This window comes from Vidua chalybeata, chromosome 10, assembly GCF_026979565.1.
Source record: "Vidua chalybeata isolate OUT-0048 chromosome 10, bVidCha1 merged haplotype, whole genome shotgun sequence".
NCBI classification, from domain to species: Eukaryota; Metazoa; Chordata; class Aves; order Passeriformes; family Viduidae; genus Vidua; species Vidua chalybeata.
Genome location: NC_071539.1, coordinates 9,671,682 through 9,699,400, shown reverse-complemented (window position 1 = coordinate 9,699,400; position 27,719 = coordinate 9,671,682). Strand labels below are relative to the sequence as shown.

At 38.1% G+C, this 27,719-nt stretch overlaps 1 protein-coding gene across 10 annotated transcripts in view; it reads left to right on the top strand.

Moving 5' to 3' along the window:
• ARMC9 (armadillo repeat containing 9) overlaps positions 1 to 27,719 on the top strand; it is a 57,237-nt gene that overhangs the window by 4,839 nt on the left and 24,679 nt on the right. For 7 of the 10 annotated variants that reach the window (XR_008432561.1, XR_008432559.1, XR_008432560.1 and 4 more), the window contains exons 6-18: positions 138 to 230; positions 861 to 885; positions 5,547 to 5,704; positions 7,488 to 7,586; positions 14,036 to 14,071; positions 19,211 to 19,245; positions 20,394 to 20,505; positions 21,435 to 21,527; positions 22,790 to 22,880; positions 23,742 to 23,865; positions 25,359 to 25,498; positions 26,273 to 26,349; positions 27,259 to 27,333. Coding sequence is in view for 6 of the 10 variants with exons in the window: in XM_053951527.1 (XP_053807502.1) it covers positions 138 to 230; positions 861 to 885; positions 5,547 to 5,704; positions 7,488 to 7,586; positions 14,036 to 14,071; positions 19,211 to 19,245; positions 20,394 to 20,505; positions 21,435 to 21,527; positions 22,790 to 22,880; positions 23,742 to 23,865; positions 25,359 to 25,498; positions 26,273 to 26,349; positions 27,259 to 27,333 (1,158 nt within the window). In the remaining 4 variants the exon portion in view is untranslated. The remainder of the gene's footprint in view (positions 1 to 137; positions 231 to 860; positions 886 to 5,546; positions 5,705 to 7,487; positions 7,587 to 14,035; positions 14,072 to 19,210; positions 19,246 to 20,393; positions 20,506 to 21,434; positions 21,528 to 22,789; positions 22,881 to 23,741; positions 23,866 to 25,358; positions 25,499 to 26,272; positions 26,350 to 27,258; positions 27,334 to 27,719) is intronic. The other 3 variants (XR_008432562.1, XM_053951530.1, XM_053951531.1) reach the window with 1 other exon arrangement.

Here is a 27,719-nt window from a genome sequence, read left to right as displayed (position 1 = left end):
ACAGTGAAGGGAAAATCTTTTAAATCCAGTGCTGTCTGCCTTGTTTGCTAGTGGGAAGTTGCTGTGATCCAAGCAGTACTTTCTGCAGAGTGTACATATTTGGTGAACGACTGTCATTATTTGTTTTTCTTTTCAAGGATTCTTGGACACTGGACTTAAGGACAAGATTGGAAACCTTCCTGTCTCTGGCTCTCAAAGCCAGACAGACTCCTCGGCTTCTCACTATATTTGTATCCTTCTAAGAAAACACTTTGCAGATAATTACAAATACTATAAAGAGGCAGTATAATTTATTGCAAGAGTGTGCTGCTAAGATTTATTGCAGAATTGCAGTAACATGGCAGTTCAGTGTTTTTATGACAGAAAACATTGTTTATATTCCACATTCAAAAATAAACTTTTGGAAAAGTCATATAAAGACCATGTACAGATCCACATGAACCTACATGCTTATCATGTGATCATTCTTTGTTTCCATGTATAAATACAGGATACCCAAAGGCACCAACCTGACCTGACTTCTTTCTTAGCATTCCTAAAGCTGTTAGTCTTTTAAATTAGCCATTTCAGGGACTAGCTGAAAGTTTTCCAGGGCTTTTAAGGGTTCTAGAAATTATTTGGTCACTGATAGGTCAGCAAAAGATCTCAAATCCCTAGGCAACACTGTGAGTTGCACACTTAAGAGGTTTTTATGTATTTATTGTTGATTTATGTGTTGTTGATTTATGTAGAGCATGAGGCACTTGCTGTTGGCTGGGATAGTAGGAATATGTGGCTTGGTTGAGGTTCTCATTCTGAGTCTCTGGAACAAACACTGAAAAGGTGCACATTTTCCTGATCTGCTTTTACTTGTGCAACAGAAGGAGAGTGGACAGTGCAACAAAGGTAAATACTGGGCTGTGGTAAGGATGTTCTGTAAAAATGTCAAGGGCTGTGAAAGTAGTGGGAGGTTTACCTGCAGGGGTGGGGAAACCAGTGATGCATAGCAGCGAGTGTGTGGAAATCCAGACCCCAGCTTCGGTGATAGCTATGGATAGCTTTTCAAGTTCAGTAAGGTTCAAGCAGTCAATAAGTATCAATAAGTATGAACTATAAAGGGGAAAGGGCCTAGCAGTGGGATTTGTATTAAACATCTATTCTGTTCTGAAACATGGTAAAAACAAGTGGAGAACTCCATAAAAGTGCATACCAGCTTTCCTTTTCTAGTTCTGATGAAAGTAAGTTGTCTTGGATTCCTTTCCCTTGCTTCCAGGTTTTATGTCTCATTCAGTTGTTCTGATGACTGTCTGATAATCTTAGACAAAGTTGATTTTTGTTCCTATTTACTCATTTTGTTTAAATAGTACCTCCTAAAATAGTGCATATTAGTATATCCTGAATAAGAATGTGTTCATTTAAGTGTGACTGGCTGATGTGTTGCATTTTGAGGTAAGCTGCTTATACACACTTTAATGTGCCTGTGTGACTTGTGGCACTTTAGAAATAATAATTTCAGCACAGAATCCTGTTAGATGCTGGTAACACTTGAAGCATGTGCCTTTTAAAAATCGGTTCAATAATTAGAACTTAGGTTTCCAATTACCTTTCATTGATTTTTTTCACTTGACTTTCTGCATACACTTTCTAGTTAGGGATTTATATCTGACCAGTTAGATTCTTAAAATTACTTTTCCTCTTGAGTTATTTTATCTGTAGGTTTATCCTGAGGATTTACTTTTTGTAGATTGAATTAGGCAGAAAGTTAGGTATTCTCCCAGGGTGAGTTCCATGTGTTTTCTTTGTTATTTTATGCTTTGTGTTGCTGCATTAGACTTTCACTGAATAATAGAAAGGTCTCTTGGATTTTTATTTTCCAGGAGCTACACTTTTTCCTTGTGGAGGACTTTCCTGAACGCAATAATCCCATGCTCTTATTAAAAAGAAATAAATACGCAATTGTACCTGACTTATTTGGGGCCTAATGAGTTTTAATTTGGGCAGGTTCTGTGCTTTGTGCAGGGACTGTTTTGGAATTCAATTCATGCAGGTCAGCCTGAATTTGCAGATTTGCTATGTGCCTTGGAGGTTGAGTCAGTTTGGATTTTTCATAAAGGTTACTTGAGGACTGTCTCATATGAAGGTTTTTGATCCAAGAGGTTATTTTTGCAGTATCCTGCTCACATCACATGGGATCCACAGCACTTAATCGCTGCTGGAGAATGTTTACTTTATCAGCGAAGGGGAAATGCAAAGGAAATTTATAGGCAACCCATGAATGAAGAGCAGTATGGCAGAGTCCTGAAAACAGCCTTTTGTAAATAGTTGCCAGTCATCAGTCTGACATGCTGAAGTACTTCAAGTTTGGGTGGGGTGGTGTAAATGCTTTTGAGGGTGTCCTAGAGCGTTCAGTGTGTTTACCTAGCCTGATTTACCTGCTACAGTCTGGCTTCTTACCCATTTGCTAAAAAATTTCAGTTCCTGTATGATTTCCAAAGCTATTTCTGTGGCAGTTGTGCTTAACTTACAGTTCTCCCATATGTTTTCAGTTTGGCTGGAAAGGAAAAAATTGCAAAGTGGTTGGCATCTTGCACAGCGAGCTTCAGACCTTCTTTGTGTCATCTCTGCTAACAGGAACTGAGGGAATGAAGTATTTGGACATGTGTTCAGCTGTTGTTCCCTTCACTGCCTCCTTACAAACCTGTGGATGAGTTCACAGCCACTGTTCCACTGTTTTGGGGAGGGGGAGAGTGGTGGAAGTTTTTCAGGCTTCTGCACTAGAGAAGGTGGAGCGTGACCTACCTGTCTGTGAAGATTTGCTAAACTCTAAATGACTATTTATGTGGAAAAATGTCAGTTTAAAGTATGGGTAGTAATTTTTAAGCAAGAAGGAGACTCCTACTTCTCCTGAGAGCAAGAGTCAGTGTCCAACAGCAGCTCCTGAGACCTGCAGCTCCTCTGCTCAGAGCTCTGCTTCACTGTGTGCAGGAACTCAGCTGGCTGGAGTCAGTGCTTCTGGACAAGTATGTGAAAGTGGGCTGAGATTAGACAGAAAGAGACAGAGCAAGCACAAGTTCAGGAAGCGTGTTTCAGGTATAGGTAAGTTGTAAAGGAATCTCTCACTTAGAGAGAAAAGGTTATCATGGAATTAAGTGCATATGTGTAACTTTTTGGCTGCTTGTAGGAACTGGAGTTAGAAGACTTGACAATTACACACATGAGAGAGCAGGCAAGAATTCTGGTAGAAACATGCAATAGTTCAGATGATACCCAGTGCCAGCATCTTCATTTGGCAAAGTCACAAGCTTTACTGTATCTTGTATCTTCCTACACCAGGAGGTTAGTTTTTTGTGTTGTATTTCTTCCTCTTTTCATCGACATATGAATAATGTTTCTGGTAGGTATTTGGTCCAGAGCTTTTTTTTTTTCCTCCTCAATAAGCTTCTCATATGTACAAAGCATTTGCCAGTGCTGGGAGTGTGTCTGGGAAAGAGAGAAGCCACTCTCAGAGTAACAGTGTTACTCTGATTCCTGTAATGGTGCAGTTTGATCACTGCTGCAAGGTGACATAAATGTCAAATGAAATGCCTCTGAGAGGTGCCATTTCCTTTTACCAAGTCTGGACTGGGATGGTAATGATTTAACATTTTAAACAAGGAATTTAATACTAATTTTTACCTGGGCCAGTAGCTCCCTGATTTGTCTAAATGAATGCTGTTACAGGGATATGGCAGGAATGCAATGAGGGAATGGGGCAGCACAGGACCAGCTCTTCCAGCAGCTGTCTGAATTTGGAACAGCTGCTTGCCAGTGATGAGAGCTTCCTGCTCTTTCAGCAGGAGAAGCTGTCATGAAAGACTTTCCCCTTTTCAGTAAAATGACTTTGGTGTGAGAAGATAGTGATACAAAATTGCAAGATATGCCAAGGCTTTGTGATTCCTTTCTGACACCCTTTTCTCAGTTTATTATTGATAATCCCTGCATCTAACAGCCAAGAGGTAAAATTGGACCGTTTCTGAATTTCCAAGACTAGTGTTCATGAGCTGCATTGAGTTTTGGTTATGTAGTTTTTTCCTGCTGACTGCAGTTGGAAGACATATTTTCATCACTGGAAATTTTACCCACTGAGCTATGAAAAGTAAGCAAACTGAGAAGGTTTATGCTTTGTGAGTTGGTGCTTCCAACTTTCCTTTGAGTGAAAGTCACGCTCTAGATACATCCATTGGAAATTTATTAATTGAATGTGTTATGTCACAGTTAAATAAAAATATATTCCCATTTCTCATCTAGGCAACAGATGAGAATAAAGTGCTGGAGTAGCTAGTTTTGTGCAGTGGTTGCTCTCAGAATCTTTTTTTAGTTTAGAAAAATGTTCTTGTTTTGAAGCTGTATCATATTAAAGCTGTGGTAGCAGTTTAACAGTAATGGCTGTGAAATAAAAACAAAATCAAAGTTGAATTATTATCATCAAGGCTGAATAATTTGGTTGTCTTTGGAAGTCATCTTAACTCTACTGATTTTTCAGTTAATATTGATTAAAATTGAGATTAGTTTAACAGCTTACAGAATTGTGAGAAGCTTAGCAGTTTCAGCAGGATTGCTTAATGTTACTGTTCTTGGTATTTTGGTTATTGGTCTGGGGGTTTTTTAAGTGCATTTTGCTGGATTTGAACAGGATCTGTGGCTTATCGTTTATCAGCAAGATAAACTCTGTCATATTGGGCTGTTTAGAACGCTTTACTTTAACCCAGAAAGATTTCCAGTCTGTGAGAGGGAATCCTACTTTTGTCTGAAACTCCACAGTCAAGCTGATTCCTTCCCACTGTTTAACAAAACGTCCTATGGTAAATATTGTGTCTGTCTGCAGATGGGCCCATGCCACTTTTCACAACTCTACAGCAGTACTGGCTTTTCAGCGAACTGATTTAAAACATAATGTTCTAGCAAAATACACAACATCAGCTGTAACAATAGAATTATTGTGCCTCCCTTCATGGTTTTGTCTGGTCACAGAGATCTGCACTGTGGACCACAGCTCCAGGTTCACTGCCCAGTTCCATGCAGAACGCTGACTTGGCTGGGTCTGAGATTGGGGTGGAGTACACAGATTCTGGTACTCAGTTTGCTTTTGTCTTGAAAGTAATTGAACCCAAAGGAACAAAATGTATCAGAAATGTAACTTTTTTATTATTCTGATAGAAATGAAAGACAAATTTGCGTTATTTTCAGAAACTTAGGATATTAAAAGTAAGCGATAAGAGTTTACCATTAACCACTACGTAATGGATCATCCTCTTCACAAGTGTATTCAGTGATGTTTACTGCCTTATAGTTGTGTTGCTACTGTAACTGTGAAGCAGTTGGTTCTTTGGACAATTAAGGTGTAATAAATACTCGTAGGTATTGCAATGAAAGGGAATCTTGCTAGAGGCATGAAATTATCCTTGTAGGCAAATTCCCACCTCAGAAATTGAGGTTGTCCGTTCAGAGCAGTAAAAATGCTTGTGGGTTCTTTTGTCCTTTTGTTTGAATAGGTGATGCTATTTCTTTTTTTATTATTCTCTTGACAGAAATGATGCAACATCTTCATCAGCAGTTAGTGAAGCGTGAGCACAGTTACATGACCAACCTGAAACGATTGCGCAAGTTGCAGATGGACTACCGTGGTCTCCTTGAAGTCACCGCAAAGCTGGTGGATTCTTTGGAGGCCACAGTCACTGGCAAAATGGTAAGAGATGACCCAGATGTGCACTTGCTTCCACAGCCCCCCGAAAATGGAGACCAAAGGGTGAATTACACTTCATAGTTACGAGCATTTCTGTTAGCGCTGCGGCTCTTTGCTAATGAAACACAGCACTTTGGATGAGCAGTTCTCCCATTGCCCTGGTGAAAGAGGATAAAAGAAGTGCAAAAAGCAGGTTGAATTGTGCTGGCTCAGAAATCTTGAGAAAATTATCACTGTCTCACAAGACATCTCAGATCTCTTGTGCAGGTCCCCTTTTGAGCTTTGGCAGCAGCAGTTATTAGAGGGCATTTTGGTGCTTACTGATTGCAGTCCAGCCCATCAACAATTGTTGTGTATTAAAAACTTCTGTCAGGTCTGTTTTAAATTCCATGGTAGTGGAAACAATCTTCTTATCCAAAATTTTGGTGAGGAAAAGCTTTACTTTCTGTTCTGCTAAACTGGACTTGTTAATTTAATTGATAAAGGGAGCAAGGAGATAGGAGTGAATGAGTTCTTCATGTGAAATGGGCCACACGTATGTAAATGGAGAAGGTACAACTTTTTTAGGAGTATTTTTTGTATGAAGTTGATTGTCTTTTTCATGTGTTGTGCTCCTCTGGGAGTTTAAATTCTGTGTAACATGAAGGCTGTTCTTATGGCAGATGTTAGTGCCCTCTAGGTGCTTTTGAAGGAACTGTGAATTGTTAGCAGGGAGAATGACCTGGCATTTCCCGTGCTGCCTGCTGAAAAGTCAATATGTACCTTCCTCCTGTCATCAGCATGAACACCATATGGTTTGTTACTCTGCTCTGGGATCACTGCTCACTGTTACTGCAGGGAAGAATTTGCCTTTGGGTGGATTATGCTTTACAGCAGATTAGGGAAAGTATCTTCTCGACAATAAAATCACAGTCATTCATTTGCTGCCTCCCATTTCACACCTCCGTGCTCTCCAGGCGATATCCAATGACCCTCTGTGGTCGAACCGGACGCTGGTTCTCTTCTGTTGCGGATGTTGTTCAGTTTCCTTTGTGAGCCTTGTGCGGGGCACTCGTTTGGTGCTTCCGAAGTGTGTCCAGCTGAGGGTGCTCTTCCGTTAGGGATCCTGGATTCTGTCATTTCTGAATCCAAAGCGGAGTTGGGTACCGAATAAAGTGATATTGAAGTTACGGCGTTCTGAATTTGAAGGGGTTCATTGTCCTGCTGAAGGTCTGGGAATATCAGAAGAGTCCCCAGTTGCATTTCTATAATCTCAGTCCTCTTTTCTGGGGAAGGTACTAACTCTCCTGAAATTAAGCTATTCTGTTGAGGGGTAGATTTCCCAAAACAAAAACACTAAACCCACTGAGATGTTTTGCATTGAAAAACAAAGTGCTGTACTGAGTAATTCATATTTATTCTCTCTGCTGTACAAGATAGTTGTGTAAGTTCTGCTCTTTATGTAAACAACACGTCAGCATTGTTTCAAGCTCAAAACTGCTTCATTTTTTATTTTGATTTGATTTTGAACCTTTTGATTCACAAAAATCTGTATGCAAGTAAAGGTGTGACAAAATCTGGTTTTCTCCTAGACTCTCTGAAAGGGTTTAGCACTAGTCTTGTGAATAGCATAACTATACCCAGATAAAGAGAATTTACAGTTTTTAAAATTTCTGTACAGAATAGTAGTTGCAGTATATACCTTGTGCCTGTGCAGTGAGCCTCAGTTGTGTGATTTCTTGCTCTTGTCTGGTAGAAAGTGTAAGTTTTATGAAATCTTGTTCTCATTTTGTTTCCCAATTTTTAGATTACACCAGAGTATATTCAAAGTGTTTGTGCTTGCTTGTTTAGCAAACATTTGAAACAAACTGTAGCACACAACATTGACTTCACAAGGCCTGGAACTGTAAGTATAAATGTTTGGGATTTTTACAGTAACTGTCTTAAAAGACAATACTACTTAAGCTATATATAGAACAATAAATGCTCTGTAATGGGAAAGACAAAACATAATGTGTTCAAGCTTGTATAAGAATATGGCAATACATTGTTTTGTTGATCTTAGATGCTGGTCAATGACCTGGTTGTGTAGTTATAGCTGTGTAAGTATGGTTAATTCTGTTATTGTGAGGACAGTAAAATTTGTGTCTGTTAAAATGCTAACAAAATGCTTTAAATAAGCATTAATCATAAAAGTGCATCAAAACGTTTTACTAAGAAAATATTTTGTACAACTGTTCTACAAAGACAAGCCAAAATCATGAACTGTGCTTGTTGTTTCTGCCATGGCAGGCATTCATGTGTACTTAACTTTGTAGCAGGAGAACTTAGTGAAGTGTCAAAGGAAAAGCAGAAGAAAATAAAATTCCTGCTTCTTATTCTAGCCAAGGTTTTTAATAACAATGATGCTATGGGTACATTTTGTTCTTCTTGAAAATTTGCTACAGAAAGATAAGGAGATAATACAAATGCTTCCTTTTCTTTTCTATGTGCTAATATTTTCAGAGATAAGTATTATTCGTCATTGTTCTTCAGGCTGTTTTAAATACCCTCACATTCCTGTTAATGGTCAGAACTCCTTTCTCTGACCTGCCATGAGTTTAGGAGGTGCAATCTTATGCAGCCTGCAAAAGCTGCTATTTCAGGGTTTCAGGAAGGAACCAGCATCTGTTCATCTGATACCTCAATATTAGGTGCTGTCTGCTGCTCCCCTCTCCTCAGATTTATATAATATCCATAGCTTATCTCATCTCCCATCCCATAATGTCCCCCCTCCCACCCCATCTTTCTTCTAACCAACGGCTTGCAGAGGCCTTTCCTCTTTCCTTGCCAGTGGCTTTTTGAGATAATGCTTTAGGTACCTCAGTAGTCTACTGTATTTTTGCCATCTGATGTTGTGTGTGTTTCTCCTTCCCTGTACTGAGATCACCCATTCTGTACAGCCACATGCCCTCTTCTCTCTGTTCCTGCTCTCTGCTTGCATCAAGACTTCTCTTTTTCTCCTGTGCTTTCAAGATGCTCCATTTGCCCAGGGTTTTGCTTATTATTTCTATTCTTCTTATCATACATTGATCCTCTAGTCTCTTGAACCCTTTTAGGAAGGGGGCAGAGGGATGAGTGTCATCCTTATGCAAGGTTCTGATTTCTGCTTCCCTAAAAGTGTCACTAAAAGCATTTCTGCTCCAAAAGCACCTCTGCCACTATACTTATGGCACTATGGCCACTTTGACACAGTCTCCAGCTATGCAGATAGGTTAGAGAAAGAGGATATGTTGGTGGTGGATTTTTTTCCCTGCTGGAAGTAAATTTTTGTCTCCTTTAATTGGGTTAACCTGAGCAAAGCAGTGTTCTCCTGGCACAGTTGTATCTATTTTTATACTAGGCTTTGCTAGCAGAACTATTTCTGTGTGACTTTGTGGCTCATTTATCCACACTATTTGAGGTAGTTGCTGTGACAGCCAAACTCTCTAGTGAAGGACCAGTCCAGTTATAGCCCTGAGAGTGTGTAGATTAAGGGTTTCTAGACTGGTTTAGGTCACACCTTGTCATTGAGGTTCTAGCAGCTATTGTGGTTGAGCTCTTATGTTGTTTCTATAAGCAGATCCACACAGGCCCTCTGAGGCATTAGCTAAGTTTTGGAGGGCTAATCACAGTCTTTGCATATAGACATTAACTGCATCATAATCAGGTTCCCTCATCTTATCCTTTTGTCCTCTCTTGATCATATTTTCTTGTTTATTTCCCATGTAAAGAGTTCTGGTTTTATACATGAATAGCAAACATGTAGAAACACAAATAAATGTTAGAAGTAAAAATAGATATTATCTTATGAAAAGAAAAATAAGATTCCTTTCTCATCCCAGCATATTTCTAACCACTCCCTGGCTTTGTTGATGCAGGAAGCCAGATGAGATGAACTAAAATTCTGACTATTTGCCACTAGGCCACTCAGGCATGCCATTACTTCTTCTTCAAGGATTCAAGTACTTCATTGTTATACACTCAGATGTTATTGTTCTACCCTTAAGTGGTTTCAGGTTTTTGCATAAGTTTTGGAATAAAGCTGGAGGCACCGTGACCCAGACTAAGTAGTAGCACAAGTTCACAGCATCTGTGCTGGATTTGTGTTGGAAGATTCATTCACCTTTTGCCCATAAGTACTTAGAGGCACTAGAGTGTGGTCTTTCCAGCTACTCCATTTCACAAACCTGCTGTAAGGGGCAGCCAGCTGCATAATTACAGAGAGAAGAGACTAGCAGAGGGGCAGCTGCTTTGTTCATCCTTACCCGTACCATCATCTTACCTCATCTGTAGGCAGGATAAGTGAGAGGCTTAAAAAAACCTTCCCCTTATTCATTGTCTAAAGAGTTTTATCAGGCATTAAATATGGTGGTTTGTCGTTTGTTAGGTTTTTTTTTTCCCCACTTCACCTTGACTGTTAAGGATGATCCTATCTAACTGACATCACTGATGTCAGGACAAGGCCCTGAAATAAATTGGTTCTGCTGGATCAATATCTCTAAATAAATGAGCAGAAAAAGGAATCATTAGCAAGGACATTACTTTTTTTTTTTTTTTTGTACTGTCATGCAGCCTTAAATTTCCACCACTGTTATTTAGGGTATGAGTGGAAATGCATTACATAGTTTGGAAAGAGGAGGTGCTTGAGTTCACAGCCAGTTGTACTAATGCAACTCAGGGGACAGTCCAGGTTTTGTGTCAGGTTCTGAGAGCAGAAAATGCTAAATCTGCATAATTCTCTGAGATCTGTACTTGAGCTTTAGAGTATATTTTGTTTAATCAGCTACACTGGTAGTTTTTAGTTACATGGGGAAGGAGGATTATATGAGTACTGTAACCAAAATGAAATATTGTCCAAGGAAATTAAGGAGTATAACTTATATTATATCCTTGGTAGCATTATTTATATGCAAAGTTGATTTTGTTCCTAGTACATTGTGCTCAACTTTTAATGTTGGGAAAAGTCATATTGTGTAGTAGAAAGCTGTGAGGTCTCAGGCTTTGAAATTACAATAAAGGTGACCTGTATCAGTTGTTAATGTGCAAATATCAGCTTCCTGGCTTGCCCTCCACCATGGCTGAAGGCCTGTCCTTTCAAACTGGAAGAAATTTGTATCAGGAGAACAAATCCCAGGGGCAAGTCTTACTGACCTGGCTTTAAGACCTGAGGCAGTGACAGCCAAAAGAGTTTTCCGTTGTAATCTACTCTGAAATCTTTCTTAGCAAGGGCTTCTAGTGTCAGCTTTGCGTTCTCTGGTGAGCTGGATTGGATCTCATTCTTTTGCAGAACAACTCCATGTCTCTTGCCAGCTCTGTGACTTCCTGGGTCAGCTTGTGAACCTGATCTACAATCCATTAACAGGATGCATCTGCTTTGTGCAGTGGGAGAGAGGTCACACTACTGTTACAGCTGGGAGACCTTTCCAAGGCCTCTAAAGCCCTGTTTCACCCTAAAGTTTTTCTCTTAGCTGCAGTTGAATGTTATCTCCACCTTCCATCATGTCATTTGACATGTGTGGTCCTGAACTGGGAGATAAGAAACCAGAGAGAATTGTCAGAGCAGAAGGTGTGCATTTAAGAATAGAAGATCAGAGCAGCAGGTCTGACAAGCTGAAGAAATGTTTATTTGAGGAATTAATAGATTCCTGACTTCTTAGTGTTCCTTTGGATAGGGAACTGATGTGGGTAATGGCAAATTTGAAAAGTATACTTGCAAGTACAGTAATCTATTACAGGACTATCACAGTCCCTTATATTTTTAACACTCTTGAGATAAGTCATGTTTTAATTTTTTTTTTTACCATTTTCCTTTTCTAGTCTTGATTTGTCTGATGGATAAGAAGCAGTGGTTGTAGTTTTTGATGCCTGCAGTTTTCTGTTTAATACACATCACGAAGCCAAGAGGATTCTGGCTTTTTATCACAAACACAGTACATTCACACCTCACCAAAAGTAGCACAGACTCAAGTCTGAAACCCAAAACCAGGGTTTTTTTTTTTGATTGAAGTAAGGTGTACACCCTCCTGGAATATTTTGGATTAAGTATAAAGTAGTAAGATTCTCTAAATTTTGGATTACAGGCAAAACAAGAACCGCTTCTTCAGATGTGCAGTTTCTGTCAATAGTAGAGATGGGTGTTAACCACTGGAGAATCTTTCTGTGACTTGAAAGCTGTAAAGTTGTTTGCATGTATTGCACCTGTGTCATGGAGTAGAATAAATACCCATTATGTTTTTGCTGCTATTCATTCTGATTATATTTACTTGTAGCTACAATTAGGTGAATTAATGTCCCTTGCAAGTTTTGGGTCTCTTTTGATACCACTCTTGAAGCTGTGGAAAAGTAGTGGGGTGGGTTTTTTAAGTTCTGTCACTGGACAAAATTACCAGCTGCTCTGGAAAGTTAAACTGTCACTTACAAACTGTGAACAAAGAAGACTTTTTTTTTTTTTCTGGATAGTTGTAATGATTATTATGGGCTCCTGTTTTTCTTGTACTCTTTGCTTTTTTCCTCAAACATGTTTTTTACTGCAACTGTGCCCTTGCCATCAAGCTGTAATAGTTGGTGGCAAGTATTCCATTTCTTACTTATGAAATTTCTGCACCAGCAGACCACATGAAACCTAGGGTGAGGGTAACAGAAGGTTTTTATTTTGGTTTTTTTAATTACTCTCTAACCCATTCAGAGTGGATTCACCAGGCATTATTATGCAGATGTTTGCTCTTTCATTTAAAATTAAAGTGCACATTGCAGCAAACAGCATCTATCCTAAGTGCTTTTCTTTGGATGACACAATCAGTTTTCTGCATCTCTGTCCATGGGATTATTTTTATATGTTCCCATTTATGTATGGAAAAGCAGAAACAAGCCTACCTCTTCAGGAAAGCAAGAAGAAGTTATTTTTTTCCTGCTGATACACTATATAATGCCCTTTTCACAAGTTGCTGTATGGTTTTTTGTTTACATGAACTGTTTAAGGGTAAGGTATTGCCTTCAGTAGGGATTTCCACAAACTTTTCCTGTTACTGTCCTCAAATCATAGAATAGCCCAGTTTGGAAGGGACTCCCAAAGGTTGTCAGGTCCAGCGTTTTGTGATTTCCTTTAATGTTAAAACTTTACTTGAATGTCATCTTTTGTCTTGATGCCTACATCCATTTTCACTGGCTTAGGTTGTGCATGTGTTGACTTGTCTCTAATCATGATGCAGTTTATCCCCTGGTTTCTTTTGCTCACTTATTGGTATCTATCGATGTCATCCTTTGCCTTAAATTTAATTTTAAATTGTCTTTGCCAGGAACTGTCTGTATGTGTGTATAGCACCATGAAAGTTAAAGTAATCATTCACATCAGGGAATTCAAAGTATCATGGTAATAAAAAGAAGAATGTCAGATTTTTAAAATTGATTAAAGGATAAAAATAACTTTATTTTCTGCTTACAGTGAGGAGTAGCAAGTTTCTTATGTCTTCTGTGTAAGGCTGTATAAGTCTGTTAAAGAGCAGCCTGCTAAATAGGGTGTTTATGTGCTTATTCATGTGTACAAATATGTCCTCTAAAGTAAGTACTGACAGGTTTGCACAAAAAAATTGGAAGCAAATAATTAATGTTGGTCTTATTTCATTGTGTTGAACTGTGTACTTTTATTTTTAATTAAGACTGTTCTTTTTAGATCCAAAGCTGTTCTAAGTATTTTAGTCTAATTAAGGAGAACATGGCATATTTTGTACTAAACTACTCAAACCATGAATTAGCACCATTCTTTATTTTAGTAACTACATACTAGGTTTCCCTCCATAAACTTCCTTAGTTTATCCCTGGAACGTTTTGGGATGAAGACTTGATAGCACTGCTGAAGCACCTTAAATTGTCTCTCTCATTCTTTATTATGTGCTGGTCAGAAACTCCAGTCAAAGCAAGTGTGGAGAACAGTGGCAGGTTCTTTCTCAGAAGCTGAGGTCTTCTGATCCAGGCCATGTTCAGGGTATCTCTCTTGGTTGCCTCAGAGGTCAGATATTCCTGTCAATTTGTCAGTGCTTTGTGTGTAGCTGTTCTGACTCTGACAGTGTGGAACAATGTGCAGACAGGTGTGTTTGCCAGGTGTTGAGAGGAGAACTCCCAAATATATCACAGGAGAGACACAGCAATTTCAGTTCTAAGACATACAAGTATGAGGATTGGTTTATACTTTTCTTTTCAAAGCTAATAGTCTGTTAATTTTTAGCTAATTTCTATCAGTTGTTTTTTTTAGAACTGTGCATTTCTCTGTGATTTATTTCTGTTAACTTATTTTTTTTAATCTTCTTTATTTTAATGTGTGTCTGTTTGCCTATAAAGGGATATTACTCTATGAGCCCTTGTGATGACGGATATGTAAGTGTCTATCTTTATTTCCTTTCACATTGCCTGCTCAGTCTGCCACAGTCTGTATTTCTCTTTCTTTCACAACGTGCAGCAATTTTCCCTGCATTTTAACTTGTCATGACATTAACTGTGTGGTTTACGAAGAGCCAGAAAATGTGCAGGGCTTGGAAATTCTGCATGGGGAATGGAATAAATGTTCTGGGTAACCTTATGGCTTCATAATGCACATAACACAGCATGTCAACATAAGAGCAGCTTTGTCCACAACTTTCACATGAAACACAGCTTCTTATAGCATGCAGAAAGCAATTGTTTCTTCCATGGGATCATCTGTGTATAGTATACATTCTCTCTGAAGTGTGCCAAAACCAGCTGACCCCACAACACCTTTGACAAAGCAAATAAATATTATTGCTCAAGATAATTCAGCAAGTTGATTCATGCTTTTCAGACGGATGTTGTATTCTACATATTTGTATTTTTTGTTCCTAAAGTCAAGCTTCCTTTTGGTAGTAAAGATTATGAAATTCTTTCACACAATTAAAATGGTCCTCTTTCACTGAAAACACAAAATTATATTCTCTGTACTGCCTGTGACTTCTGTAACCCAGATGGAAGTTTGTATTCTGGCAATACTACAAGCACACCATAAGTATCTAATTTTGCCCATAGTCAGTGCATTCTTTGTGAAGAAAGGAAATGAGTCTACTTCTAAGTAACTCAGTATGTAATAATTTCATAAAAGTGATTGACACCAGTTCTGAAAGATGCCAGTTAATTTAAAATAATATGTATTTATAATTTTATCACTTTCTTTAAAATACTATTTAAAATAAAACAAATTTATATTTTTATCACTTTCTTTAGGTAAAACAAGAATTTGTCTTTCAAGAAAAACTGCCTAATTTTCAAACATATATATCACCTGGAATTAAAGTAAGCCCTTGTGGGCATTCAACTTTCCACTTAGAACAACATTTTATTTTGAGAAATAGTTATAGAAGTATTGAATGCAATGGACTATTCCTTACATACTTCTTTTTATCTTGATGTAGAGAACACTACCCACATCCACCTATGGTGAAAGATCACCTGTATCAATCAACCTGTTCCCATTGGTGACATGAATGTTCATAATGGACACATTCTGCTTGATGTTAAGCATTTTGTTCCTTCATGTAATGCTCTGTTTTGAGATTGAGAAAGGTTGATGACAGATAAGCAATTATGAATCAAATTATTTTTACTGAAGAAAAACATTTTCTTTATACCAGTTAGTATAAAGCATTAGTGAAATGTAACTTTATACAATGTAGAATGTAGTAGCTTACTGTGCAGAGTTGTTTATAAAACTGTTGTAAAGCTGTCTGACTCTGATTCTGAGGTATTTCTTGAATATATGGGTAGCTTTCAGCTCCCCTCACTGTTTATGTATAGTATTTTATACTTCTTTCTGACATTTGTGTTGTCATTACATTATCACACAGTATTACTGTGTGACTTTTTAATGTACACATCAGATGACTTAGAGAATCTGAGTTATATGGCAAGTGGGAAGTTTTCATAACAGCATACTTCTAGTACAAGTAGGAAAAAAAATTAAAAACATTCGCAGATCTTCTTATGAAATAAGACTTTGCATAGCCCCAGTAGATCTGCCAGGTTACACAAGCTCAGGGTCTAATCCCTCACAGGCTGTTTGGAGCAGTCTTTTTGTTATTAGTGTGTAACACATGAACTCAACATAGATTTGTGAGTTCTAATGATTTGTAGAAATCTGCTCAAATTTTGGTTTTACTCTTCACATATTCATCACAGATCATTGATTATTAATTCTGAATCTGCATTGAATTTGCACTGAATTCTTACAGCACATTTTCAGAGTGGGAACTGAGGACAGAATCTGGCTTTCAGCTTTGCCTTCAGCATATTATGAATATATACATCAAACAGCAAAGGGGATATGGCTTGAATATAGGGCTGCAGTATTTGATAAAATCAGTTGTGGTTTTGGCTTGCACATGAGGTGCATCTGCTTTCTTTTATAAATACTGATTTTTTTTTTTTCCCTTTGAACCTTGGTTTATTCCATGCTGTTCATATTCATGCCTGTCTTTGTTCAAAAATAAAGGGATGCCATCTGTGGCTAATGTGCATCGTGACAGAATTATTTGACTTAATGTGGTACCTGGTTTGGCTTTGGCAAGAACCAACACAAACATAAGTCATACCCATGATCCTACCAGAATGAGCTATGCTTGGGCTGTTTTTTCTTGTGTTTCTTTTTCCTTTCTTAAGACACTGAGCTTCTGCATGTCTTGCAGTTATGACAAATGATCTCTCTCGAGATAGGTTTTGCATGAAATGTATGTTTTTCAAGATGAAGTCTATGCATGTTGGGACATAGGAACATGTTCACCACAGTTTCTTCACACTCTGCTTTCATTGACAATCTAAGGCATACTGTCACTCAAAAGTTCAAAATTATGGTTAACCTGTTCCAGGAAAGACTGAGGGAAGGACTAGGGAGAAAATGCTGAGGAAATAAATCTTGTAATCTAAGAAATATGAGAAGAGGAGCTACTAAATAATTTCTGTTTATGGTGATTGTGCTATAATCATTCAATTGTTTAATAGCAAAATAAATATTTTTAGCTCTTGCACTCTGCCATTCATTGGTAGATCTCAAAACCCAGCTTGTTCAAGAGATTGATGCCTGTATCTGCTTTTCAGATGAGAAAAAATGAGGCCTAGAGACATGAAATGATGTGTTTGGATTCTGTCTGCACTTGGTGGCTGAATCAGGACTAGAAGTGTATCTACTGAGCCAATGCCTTACTCAGCATGCCACAGATACAGATTAGCTTACATATGACTAATTGCAATAATGCAGATGAAAAGGAAGAAAGGAAACCTCTGCCTGTAACATGCTTGCATTCTTTCTGCTTATCAGTGGTGCTGATTGTAGTCAGATTGAGAAATGACAGTGCAGTGAAGAACAAATAAGACCCCCAAATCTTCCTCCATTCCTGTTTAGCCTTGATGATTGAACCTGATGTAATATGAACTTTATCCTTATTGCTTTCCCAGAAACACCAAAAGCCTGACAAAACTTCCTTCCTCCTGTGCAGGTTCTAGACTGATAAACTAGGTCTAATCAGCAAAGTGACCAGTTGTTTTTCCAGCTCAGTGGTTCTGCCCTCAGAGCCCCAGTGCAGGGCCTGCCTCACTCTCTGGTGCCTTTTTGGTGTAGGAAGAGTACAGAAGGAAACCATACTAAATACCTTGCTGTGCTCCATCTGCTGGCTTAAAAAGTAATTTGGGAATTAATAGGACCTTGTCCCATTTGATCTGAATGTTTTTCCAGTTAAAGTTTCTGTAGTTTGAAATTTTATAAAAGCTTGCAAAATCTTACACTTTCCAAGAAGTTTTATTTGTGTAGAAGAGTGATATGTGTATCTTAACAAGTTATCCTCTGGTTAGATTTTTGTTGGAGCACATTTTTCTTTCTAAGACAGCAAAGAGATGTGTAAAAGAACCTTTATTGAGAAGCAGAGAATCTTTATATGCATCTGTATAGCCCTAGTGCCCTGCTCTGTTTCTTTATGCACTGCTATTCTCTGTTCGACCTTCCATCTCAAGGGCTCTGTAATTTTTTTTGCATTCAAGTGCTATAGCCACTTTCTTCCATTTCCCCTAATGGACAAAGGAGAAAGGTGCTGACAGAGGCAACTAAAGTGATTTGTGATTTCATTGCACACGCAGCTACAAGGTTTTAGGCTTTGACTGGGAAAACAGTCTTGTTTAAACAAAACTCTTTATACTTCTCAAAAATGCTAAGGAAAATGAATGAGGGCAAAACAGTCTAGGGGCAGATATGACACTTAGAAAGAATTTTGTATTGTGCAAGATAAACTATGATGTGAGAACTGCTGGTCCAGACAATTTACTTTTGAGGTGTATGACCTGTTTATTGTATATAAGTCATTAATTGACATAATATAAAATGCTTTCCAAAGTGCATATAAGCTTATTTCACATCTAAGAGAGCAGTTCCTTGTATTACAAGGATACAACGAGGTTGTTTTCAAGAATATGTCAGTTGGTGTAATTCAATATTCTCTATGGTATTTCATGCTTTTTGTCTCCTAAATCCCAGTTTTAAATCTGACAATAGACATTGATTATATAGCTCCCATTGAAAGAGGTTCAGTTAGGAGAGAAGACCAGTTTTACAGGCATAAGTGGTAATGAGAGATTTTTAGCAGAGAGATCAGCACAAAGAGATGACATTGAATATTCTGCAAATACAGCATTCTGCAAATACGGCATGACATCAGAATGCATGACATGAAGCATTCTTATGCTAGAGTTGCTGCTGCTTTGCTTACCTACAGTTAAGTCTAGCAAAAACTATTTACTGAGGCAGACAACTTCCATGTGGAACTTTTATATGGTGTTGGTGTTCCTTGTTGCACAGTGGTGCCTGCACAGGCACTGTGTCACCCTGCATCAGAGAAGAAATATCCAGGATTTAATTAGAATTTCCTAGGCAGAACCACTAAGAAATGGCACACTATTTCATATTAGTTTTATCCATAGAAGAATACATAGCAGAATACATATTAATAATTATATATAGGGGTATATTTTGATAGCAGCAGGCACTTGATAACATTAGTGTTGGAGCAAAGAATTACAATAAATTTGTATGCAGGAATGCATGCTAGATCTCCAATGAAATATTATTGCATTTTAAAGGTATGAAAATTTATGAAGACAGTGAACGTGCTTAGCAAGTTCTTCATCTTCCTCAGCAGGCTCAGATAGTACTTTCTAGTCTTTTTTTTTTTTTTTTTTTTTTTTAATGCTTCAAGCATAGGTAATTTGTGGAGTATGTGGGTGAGGATAATATAGCCAGATCATAACAAAGGAGATTTTGACCTGAAAAACACTTTAAGGGAAAAGAAAGATAAACACTGAAGTATTCTTTCTTTAGCTGTGTTTCTGGTTTACAGCACAGGTTTTTATAGGAAAAGAACTGCAGAATCTTAATGAAAGAATTCACTTTGGACCTCATTAATAGCATTATGTGAAATTTGGACTTTTATGCTGTAATTTCATTTTTTCTTTTTTTTTGTGATTCAGGCTTCCACACTGTTAAGAGCATCTTTATCCTCTATGTAAGTATTTGTTGCTGAGCTTCAATTCTGTCTGTAGAGAAGAGGAGGGGTTTGTAAACCGAAGTACACACTGTCAGTTGTCTGCAAATGGGACTCACTCCTCCTCTGTGCTTCCTCTGACCTCAGTGAACATAGATGCAAATATTGTGTGATCTGTGTTCTTCTGCTGAGCAGCTTCAGTAATGTTCTCATTTCAGCAGAGTGTTGTTAACCCATCCAGTAAATCTGCCATTCCACACATGTGAGGTTGTTGCTGTATTTTTAGTGTTACCACATATTTCAGTCCTATTGTTGTAACTGGTTTGATTCTCACAAATCCAGGAAAATGGGGAATCACTAATATGGATTTTTGGGTGCCTTAACTTTTTTGTGTCTGACTTAATAAATTTTGGCTTATAGTATTGAATAGAGATGGTATTTTCAAGGTGAAGTTTTATTAAATTTTTGAGACACTTTTTATCCTGTTGTTTGCAAGATAATGGGACAATTTCACCTAGGACATAAAATTTGTTTTGAAAAGTGGTAGGATGGGAAGATACTAAAACATTTTAGTGGGTTATATTTAAATATTAAGACTGGAAGCAGTTTTCTTAAGGGAAACTTCTATTGCAGTGTTAAATTTTAAAACAGCAAGATAGTATTGATGCAGAGAAAGTAGTTAAGCCAGCATACTCCAAGCTGTAAAAATCCACTCAGCCCACAACACCTTTGCCTTGGGGAAGACATTTCTGTGTGCGCTCAGAGGTGGACTTGGGGCTGCACCTTTTTACTGCATCTGTTTCTAACTGTGTCAAGAGCCATGAGCTGCTGCCCTCATGCCCCTGTGGTCCAGTAGAGAAGGGGAAAAAAGGGTTTTACTGTACTGTTTTGTGCCAGTAAAAATCTCAGGTCATCAGCTGTCTTGTTATCAGTTTACTGTCTGCAAGTTATGATGGTAAACAAGCTGCATGCATAAGTAAGAAATAAACCCAAATTTAACAAGTCTGTTGTTCTAACACTATAATGGTAATAAAAGTGATAAAAGTGTGAAAATGTGGAAGTTCTTTTCCTGAAGCAGACTTCCTGTTTTGGCTCTTCTCACCTCAGTAACATCAGCTGCGCTGAATGAGGAGAGAGTTTTGATGACTGTCTTTTCCTTTTGCATTTAGGAAAATGCAGGATGTGCCATTGCTGCCCTCGCTGGATTATGAGAAGCTGAAGAAAGATTTGATTACAGGGAGTGATCGTCTCAAGGCCCTCTTACTGCAGGCTCTGCGCTGGGTAAGGACAGGGAAGCATCCATACCTAAATCCATTTAGCAAACAACATGGTTGTTCTGGTGATGAGTTCAACATGACAGGCAAACTCCTGTTGGTGAAGCTTGCTAAGGCTGTTGAGATGATGAAGGCAGCCCAGGCAGGAGGTATCTATTTGTAGTGTAGCAGCGTCTTCTTATCTGAGGAGAGACAGATTCCTCACATGAAGAATTCCCAGATTTCTGGGATATTCAGTAGAATTTCTGATGTGCTTTCAAATAAATTGTTGTTTTAGGCAGTTCCTTTTTCTACATATCCTTTTGGTTTATATTTATATAAATATTCTGTATCCAAGACATACCTGACTCTGATCACCAGTTTTCCTTTATAATAAAGGTATTTTACAGGAGCCTACCTTTTGGCTGACTTTGGTCAAGTCATGACATTTCAGAAAAATTACAGGTGACAACAGGAAGTTACATTTTCCTGCTGAAAAGGAAGCTGGTGTATTCAAAGTGACAGTCATGAAAGATGATAATAGTGGAATTCTGATCAAGTTTCAGTGTCCGTTTTCACATAAAAACAATCTGTTTGTTCTGACCAACAGTATTTCTAGCCCAGTGCTCTGTCTCGGATGTTTAAGAAAAGCACCACATCTGTAACTGTTAGAGGGACTTTTTTAACTTTATGGGAAGTAATTCTGTATCCTTCCTGTAAGGACAGTGATGACAGCTCCCAGGTAACAGTTTTGTAATGAATCACAGAGCCGAGGTCAGGTCAGTTCATTTCATCTCTTTCCCTTAGGCCACTGAGGTTGAATTACTGCTCCCCATGAAAGAGGTTCTCAGCTATAGAGTATCAGCACCTTTAAAATCTCCAGGGGTCATCAATCCATAATTTTGGCTTTTTGTGTTTTTTTTTTTACTTGTTCATTTATGTTGTTATTTATTTTAGCGCTTGACAACATCATATCCTGGAGAACAGAGAGACACTATCATGCAAGCCTACATCAGTAATGACCTCCTAGATTGCCACAGCAACTGTCAGGTCAGCTGAACTGAGTTGTCAGTTGTCCAACTTCTGTGTGATACTGCTCATTTATGTCTGTGAAGTGCTGATCATAAAATTTTATTGCTCTCTGGAAGAGGAGAAAAAAAAAAAGGTAGTAGTGCCAAAATTGGGTGATACATTTAGGTTCTGCATCCCAGTCTTTAAATGTTGATGGCAAAGGTTTGCTTTACAAGAGCTCTTAGTGTAGACACAGTTCATGTAGACAAATGAAAGTTTATCACCTCCCTGTGCTTCACTTCTGTGAGTTGAACTGAAGCCTGATGCCCTTTAAATCTTGGTTATCAGATCCTGTGTCTCTTTTTGAGTGATTGTGTATTGTTAAATAATGCACTCAATTCATTTCAGTGATCTAAGATAAGAACTAAATTAGGACTTCAGTCCCAATGCCACTACGGAATGTGTCATTGTGCACCTGCAATGATCAACTGTGTTTCTGTGAGTTTGAGGTGGATTGGCACCTTTCTTTAGAAAGGGGAATTCTGGTGTGTTTATTTTGAAAAGCTGTTTCAGTCCCTGATAACCCAGTACCATTGCTAAGAAAAGCACAACTTTTTTCATTGGTTGTAGTACCTTCTGTGCATAATTGAGTTTCTCAGGGTTTCAAGGCACTGAGCCTGCTGGGTTTATTGTGGCTTCATTGTCTTTGCAACAGTCACTTGTACCACTAGGAAACATAAAGGATTATTAAATCAACCATCAGTTTTTCTCCCTCTAATTTTTTGTAAGAGGGAAGTTATATGTAAAGCCTGAAATAATGCAGATAAGAAATAATTTCAGTGTGGTGGTGTTGGTAAGTTACTGAGCTGCTTCCCACATTCTTCGTTGTCAAAGAAAAGCATTCCTATTCAGGTAATATTACTGCAATTAAGTTTATCACCAAAACTAATTTGTTTGGTTTCTGGGGTTTTTTTTTGTCACTGACTGAATATTAATTTTAGGTACCAGCTTTAGCTGGACTTTGTTGCCTCTATATAATTTCCACTCTACACCATAGAGTTTAATGGTGTTTTAACAGCCTCAGATGAGAAGCTGAAATTTGCCTGTTTGTTTATTTTCCATCTCTCCTTCAGTCCCCTGCCAATAAAAAAAATAAATTGTCCATCATACTGACAAATCAGTATGCTTTCAAAGAGTTTGGTTTTTTCTGTGTAAGTTTAATGAAGTTTTTAAAACATTATAGAAGACTAACTTTTGTGTTTTCCTTCTTGTGATTTATTAACATCTGCTTTCTTTTTCAGAGAAGTGTCCTCCAGTTATTATATTCTAAGAGTGAGGTAGTCAGACAGTATATGGCAAGGCTCATCAATGCTTTTGCTTCACTGATAGAAGGTAAAAGATTCACTGCAAAAAATAAGATAGTATTTTCATATAATGCTGTCTTATTGGTGCTTCACAAGTGCATGTCAGTGCATGTGAAAACTTGGAGCCTTATTTGCACCCTATATCTAGGACTCACTCTATTTTGTTACATGCATTCAAAGCAGCTTTTCAGTATCTGGAAAGTTTTCATTTTGACAGTGTATATTCAGTATTTCTAACTTGTTTTGATGATTTGTGATCTATGTGGGAACTTACTCAGATACTGTCTTTAATATAGTCTTCAGTTTCTCCATGAGGGTTAAATAGAAAAATCCCCATTAATTAGGTTTCCTGTGGGCAGATCTGCTACCAGGTTGTGCAATAGTAACTACTGTGGCTCCTGCATTTTTCTGGTCCTCACCTGAATAAATCTTTGTGCAACACTGCTAACAATCCAGATGCATATATCCAGCTTTCTATCTCTGCCTGTCCCAAATTAGCTCTTGGTTTGCTGCTATTTTTGGAACTAAGTATTGCACTGAAATCTCATTTGAAGTCAGTAGCAGGAGGGAATCTAACTTTCCCAAGCTCCTTGGACATTTCTGTTCTTTTTCTTGATTGTACAAAACTGATAGATCAGAAAGCATATACTCAAAGTGGATTCTGTGTGGTACTGATTTGGCAAGTGTGGACCTCTAATACCCCAAGTGTCTGGATTGAGTGCAACAGGTCTGCTACACAACTTTGTGCAAGTTTGTTTGGATCTTGGCACAGGTTTGTGGCTTGTCAAGAGGAAACTGAGGTCAATCCTGCTTACTTTTCCAAAGAGAGGGAGGTTTTCTGTCATAGCTGCTATCTCAGCATCTGTTCTTTCATCGCTTTTTGCACCAGGTCGTGCCTACCTTTCTCAGAACCCAACATTGCTGCAGATGCTGGAGGACAGACTGAAAGCTGAAGACAAGGAGTCCCTTACATGGGAGAATGTTCTGGGGGCTCTGCAGAAATTCAGCCTCAGGTGATGAAAGCACAGCGTAGTGGTGGTGACAGCAGGGGAGGAAATGCAGGCTAGTTAGGCTCTGTTCAGGGAGGAAAGAAGAGCACTTGATTTTCCCATAACAATCATCAGAAGCCCTGATGGCTGATGAAAGCAATGTCACTTATTATGAAGGAGAACTCAGTTTTGCTGACTGAATTAACCTGACTTCCTACCAGCTGTCAAGGCTCAAGTAAATGTACATCTCCTGCCACAGCCGTGTGTGCTTTGTATGTGCTCCTTAACTGAAGAAAGTGAAAATCTTAATGTAGAAAGCTCTAATGATCCTACATGGAAAAAAAGAGTCGTGTTATATTCCAAAGCATAAGGTTTTCATTATAATTTCTGCAAACATTTTTCAGGGATTTCATCTTTATCCTGTTGATCCCCTTTCCTGGAGCTGTCTATGCACAGGCTGTCTTGTTTCTTACTTTTGCTTTAGCAGTCTGACTGAAGTGTTCACCACAACAGAAATACACAAAAGCAGTAAAGGGCATGCTCTCTTTATCAAATAAATATGATCTTAGGAACACTGTTTTCACAGCAGTCAGGCGGAATACTGAAAATTTGGAAGTATTTTATTTTCTAAAAAGTAACAATCTTATAAAATCTTATAAATCTTATAAAAGGTTAATTCCAGATACTTGACATAAGGGAAACTTTTTTAATATGTGGTCAGATGCTCCCTTGTTTTGCTTAGTCCAGGCCATAGACTTGCTGCAATATCCAGCACTAAGAATCATATGATCTCTCAGGACCAAAGCTAGGAAAGCACCTGCTTTGACCTTTGCAATTTAAATATAATGCCTCTTGGAAATAATGTTATGAAAAATTCTATACTTCAGTAAGACTTTTCTACCAGTATATATACTTCTTTTTTTGTATTGTAAAGTGTAGAATTTTTATTGTAGATCATGGTTGGCCACCTGGTACTTTATTAAGCATAGTCTTTGAGGGCAACTACAAGTTGAGTTAAAAGAGCATGAGATTGAAGAATCTCTAGAGAAAAATGCAAGTAGATTCAGGCAAAAGACCTCATTTGTCAAATCGACAGTACAAAAGTGCTACAGTGCTATGGCTACCTCTGACAGAAGAAGTAATTAATTTGTTTTATGGATCTGTTGTGTGTAGCTGGCTTTTTAAACTAATTTTAAAATACAATTGAAAATGCCATTTTAGCTGGAGTAAGAAGCCTTAGAAAACATTTAAGAAATTTACCTCAGCAGTTCACAAAGAACAAAATAAAACAAAAGACAAACCCCCCCGATCTATCCAATGTTTTAGTCCTCTAACTGTATGGGAATCTGCATCTCCAATTTCTTCAGGCTTTGTTATTTACTTAGTTTAGCGATTCTGCCAAAACAGGTAGTTTAGGGATTTTTTTTTTTTTACTGGCTATAAATGTATATGAAAGCTATTTATGTTGTCATCTGACATTTGTGATTTATGATCTGATTTTGTTTTTTTAATCCTAGACGTACACTGCAGTCAGCAATGATCAAAGATGGGCTTATTTTCTGGCTGGTTGATGTTCTAATAGACCCAGATTGCCTGTCTGATTACAACCTGGAGTACTGTGCTGCCTTGCTCATGAATCTTTGTCTGCGGAGTGCAGGTGTCTTACATTTTGAATTACAACCTTATTCCAAGAAATAGATAGGGAAGAATGTGAATCTTTTTTTCCTGTTTTACCAGGATTTTTTCAAGTGACTACAATCAGCAGCAAGAACCACAACCAGAGATATCTGAGTGTTATAACCAATGCTTTTGAGCACCTTTTTTCCCCAAGAATTCCAGTTATGGGAATTCTAAAGAATTAAGCAATGGCACCCTATAAGATTTGATTATTTTTTATATTAGTACGTGAAGGCTGCCATTCCTACATTCCAGGCCCACTTTTCAAAGGACACTTTGTGTACACTTACAGGATCTGTGTAAGAGATTTCTTTGTAAACAGAAAGAACTGGGTTGAGCAGTAAGGGTGAGGAACTTAACCTTCACCTTGCCTTCACTTCTACAAAGCAGAGATTCCTCCCCAAGAGAACAAGATCCTGTCTGTGTCCAAAAGACTTAAAAAGAGCAAAAATTAAATTTCCTTTTAAAAAGGAAAATAAGGTAAGGGTGAAAAATCATCTTCTTGTAAGCAAAAAAATGCCTTTGTTACATTTTTTAATCCCCTTTGTGTTGCATCCTGTCCAAGACTACAGCTGCATAAATCCAGAGTAACTTCACTGATTTCAACTCAGTTATGCTGAACAGCATTTGTCAGGAACAAGAAACAGTATTGCTCTGTGCAAACTATATTTAATACTGATTCTAAAAAGTAAGAAAGAAACTTGCTCTGATCTGTTCGATTTTTCAAGCATATTTATGTGTTCTGCCTTTGCAGGGAAGAAAATATGTGCAAGTATCCCAAACCCCATGCTCAGAGTTCTTTCTGGTCTTCTTGACCATGAGAATCCTAAGGTATTTGTACAGCAAACTTTGGGTTAATGAAAAGGTGGAAAGAAAAAATAAAAAAAGAAGAAAGGAAAAAATGTAAAAAGTAAATTGATTTTGTTTCCTTTATTAGACCCTCATTAATTAAGTTGCATGAATTTTTCCTAAAATTCACAAATACATAAATTTTATTTTGTTGAGCAGAGGTTTTTCTAGACAGAAGCATGTCTTGCTTTAACAAACATCAGCAGCTGAGAATGGCAGCTTTTGGATGCAGTTACCATGCAGTCCATGTGCCTTAATTGCAGTTTCTGATGCTGCTTAAATGGCATGCACCAAATCGCCTGAAGCTTGACTGTTCATGAGATGAACAATGTGTGATGGAAACCCATTATGCAAAACATCAGGTGCAGGGGAACACATTTGCTGTAGTTCTAAGGAATGCTATAAGAAAGTAGTAGACTTGTGACATTCATGAAGCTGCTTTGGCTTTATCATCCTGCCTGAGGCTACAATGCTTGAAGCCTGTCTTGAGTTCATGCTGGCAGGGACTTTTCCCTGTTCTTTGTCCTGTTTTTTGTACTGCTGTTAATGTTTGTCAGAAACGAATGGTTTTTCTGCTTTTCTCTCTTTCTTTTCCTTTTTCTTTTTTTTTTTTTTCTTACAGCTAGTCAATTTGTAAGAACACATTATCAGAAGCAGGGAGGGCTGTTTGGGAAATTGGCATGCAGCATACTGGTTTAGATCAACCATATCACAGTATATTTGCATCCTAAAAGTTCTCTGCTTCCCATGTGGGAATTTTTGCAAGTCCAGTCTAGCCTGGTTAAACTCTTTGAAGTATAATTATTTTGTACTTTTGCTTTTATATTTTGATAGCCATCTGGGAGGAATGTAAGAGTTTTTCTTCATGGTATTACTATTTCTTCCTCTTAGGTCCAGTCATATGTGAATGGAGTACTGTACAGTATTCTAGCCATCCCTTCTGTCCGAGAAGAAGCCAAAGAAATGGTAAGAAGTGCTGCTTTGCAGAGCATGAAAATCAACACCTCTGCCAGAGATGGCCCAGACAAGGACTTGCTGAGCATGGCACAGCAGGGCTGTGAGGTGGGGGCCAGGGCATTTTGAGAAGGGAACCCACAAGAGGCCCTTCCCCTTTGATCCTCAGGGAAGTATGAATGTATTTCTCAAACACTTCTGCCATATTTCCAGGTCTTTTTCCCAGGAGTGGAGCCCCAGTAGTGTGAAGGATTCTGTCTGAATTATAAATTAAAGGTCTTATTTTAGAATTGTGTGTCCTTCTAGCATTTTGTAGACTCCTTGTAGCCCCAAGAGATGCTTTCATCTCACCTGCTACTTCTTCCCCTTATTCGCATTCTGCACCAGTGAGTAGCCAC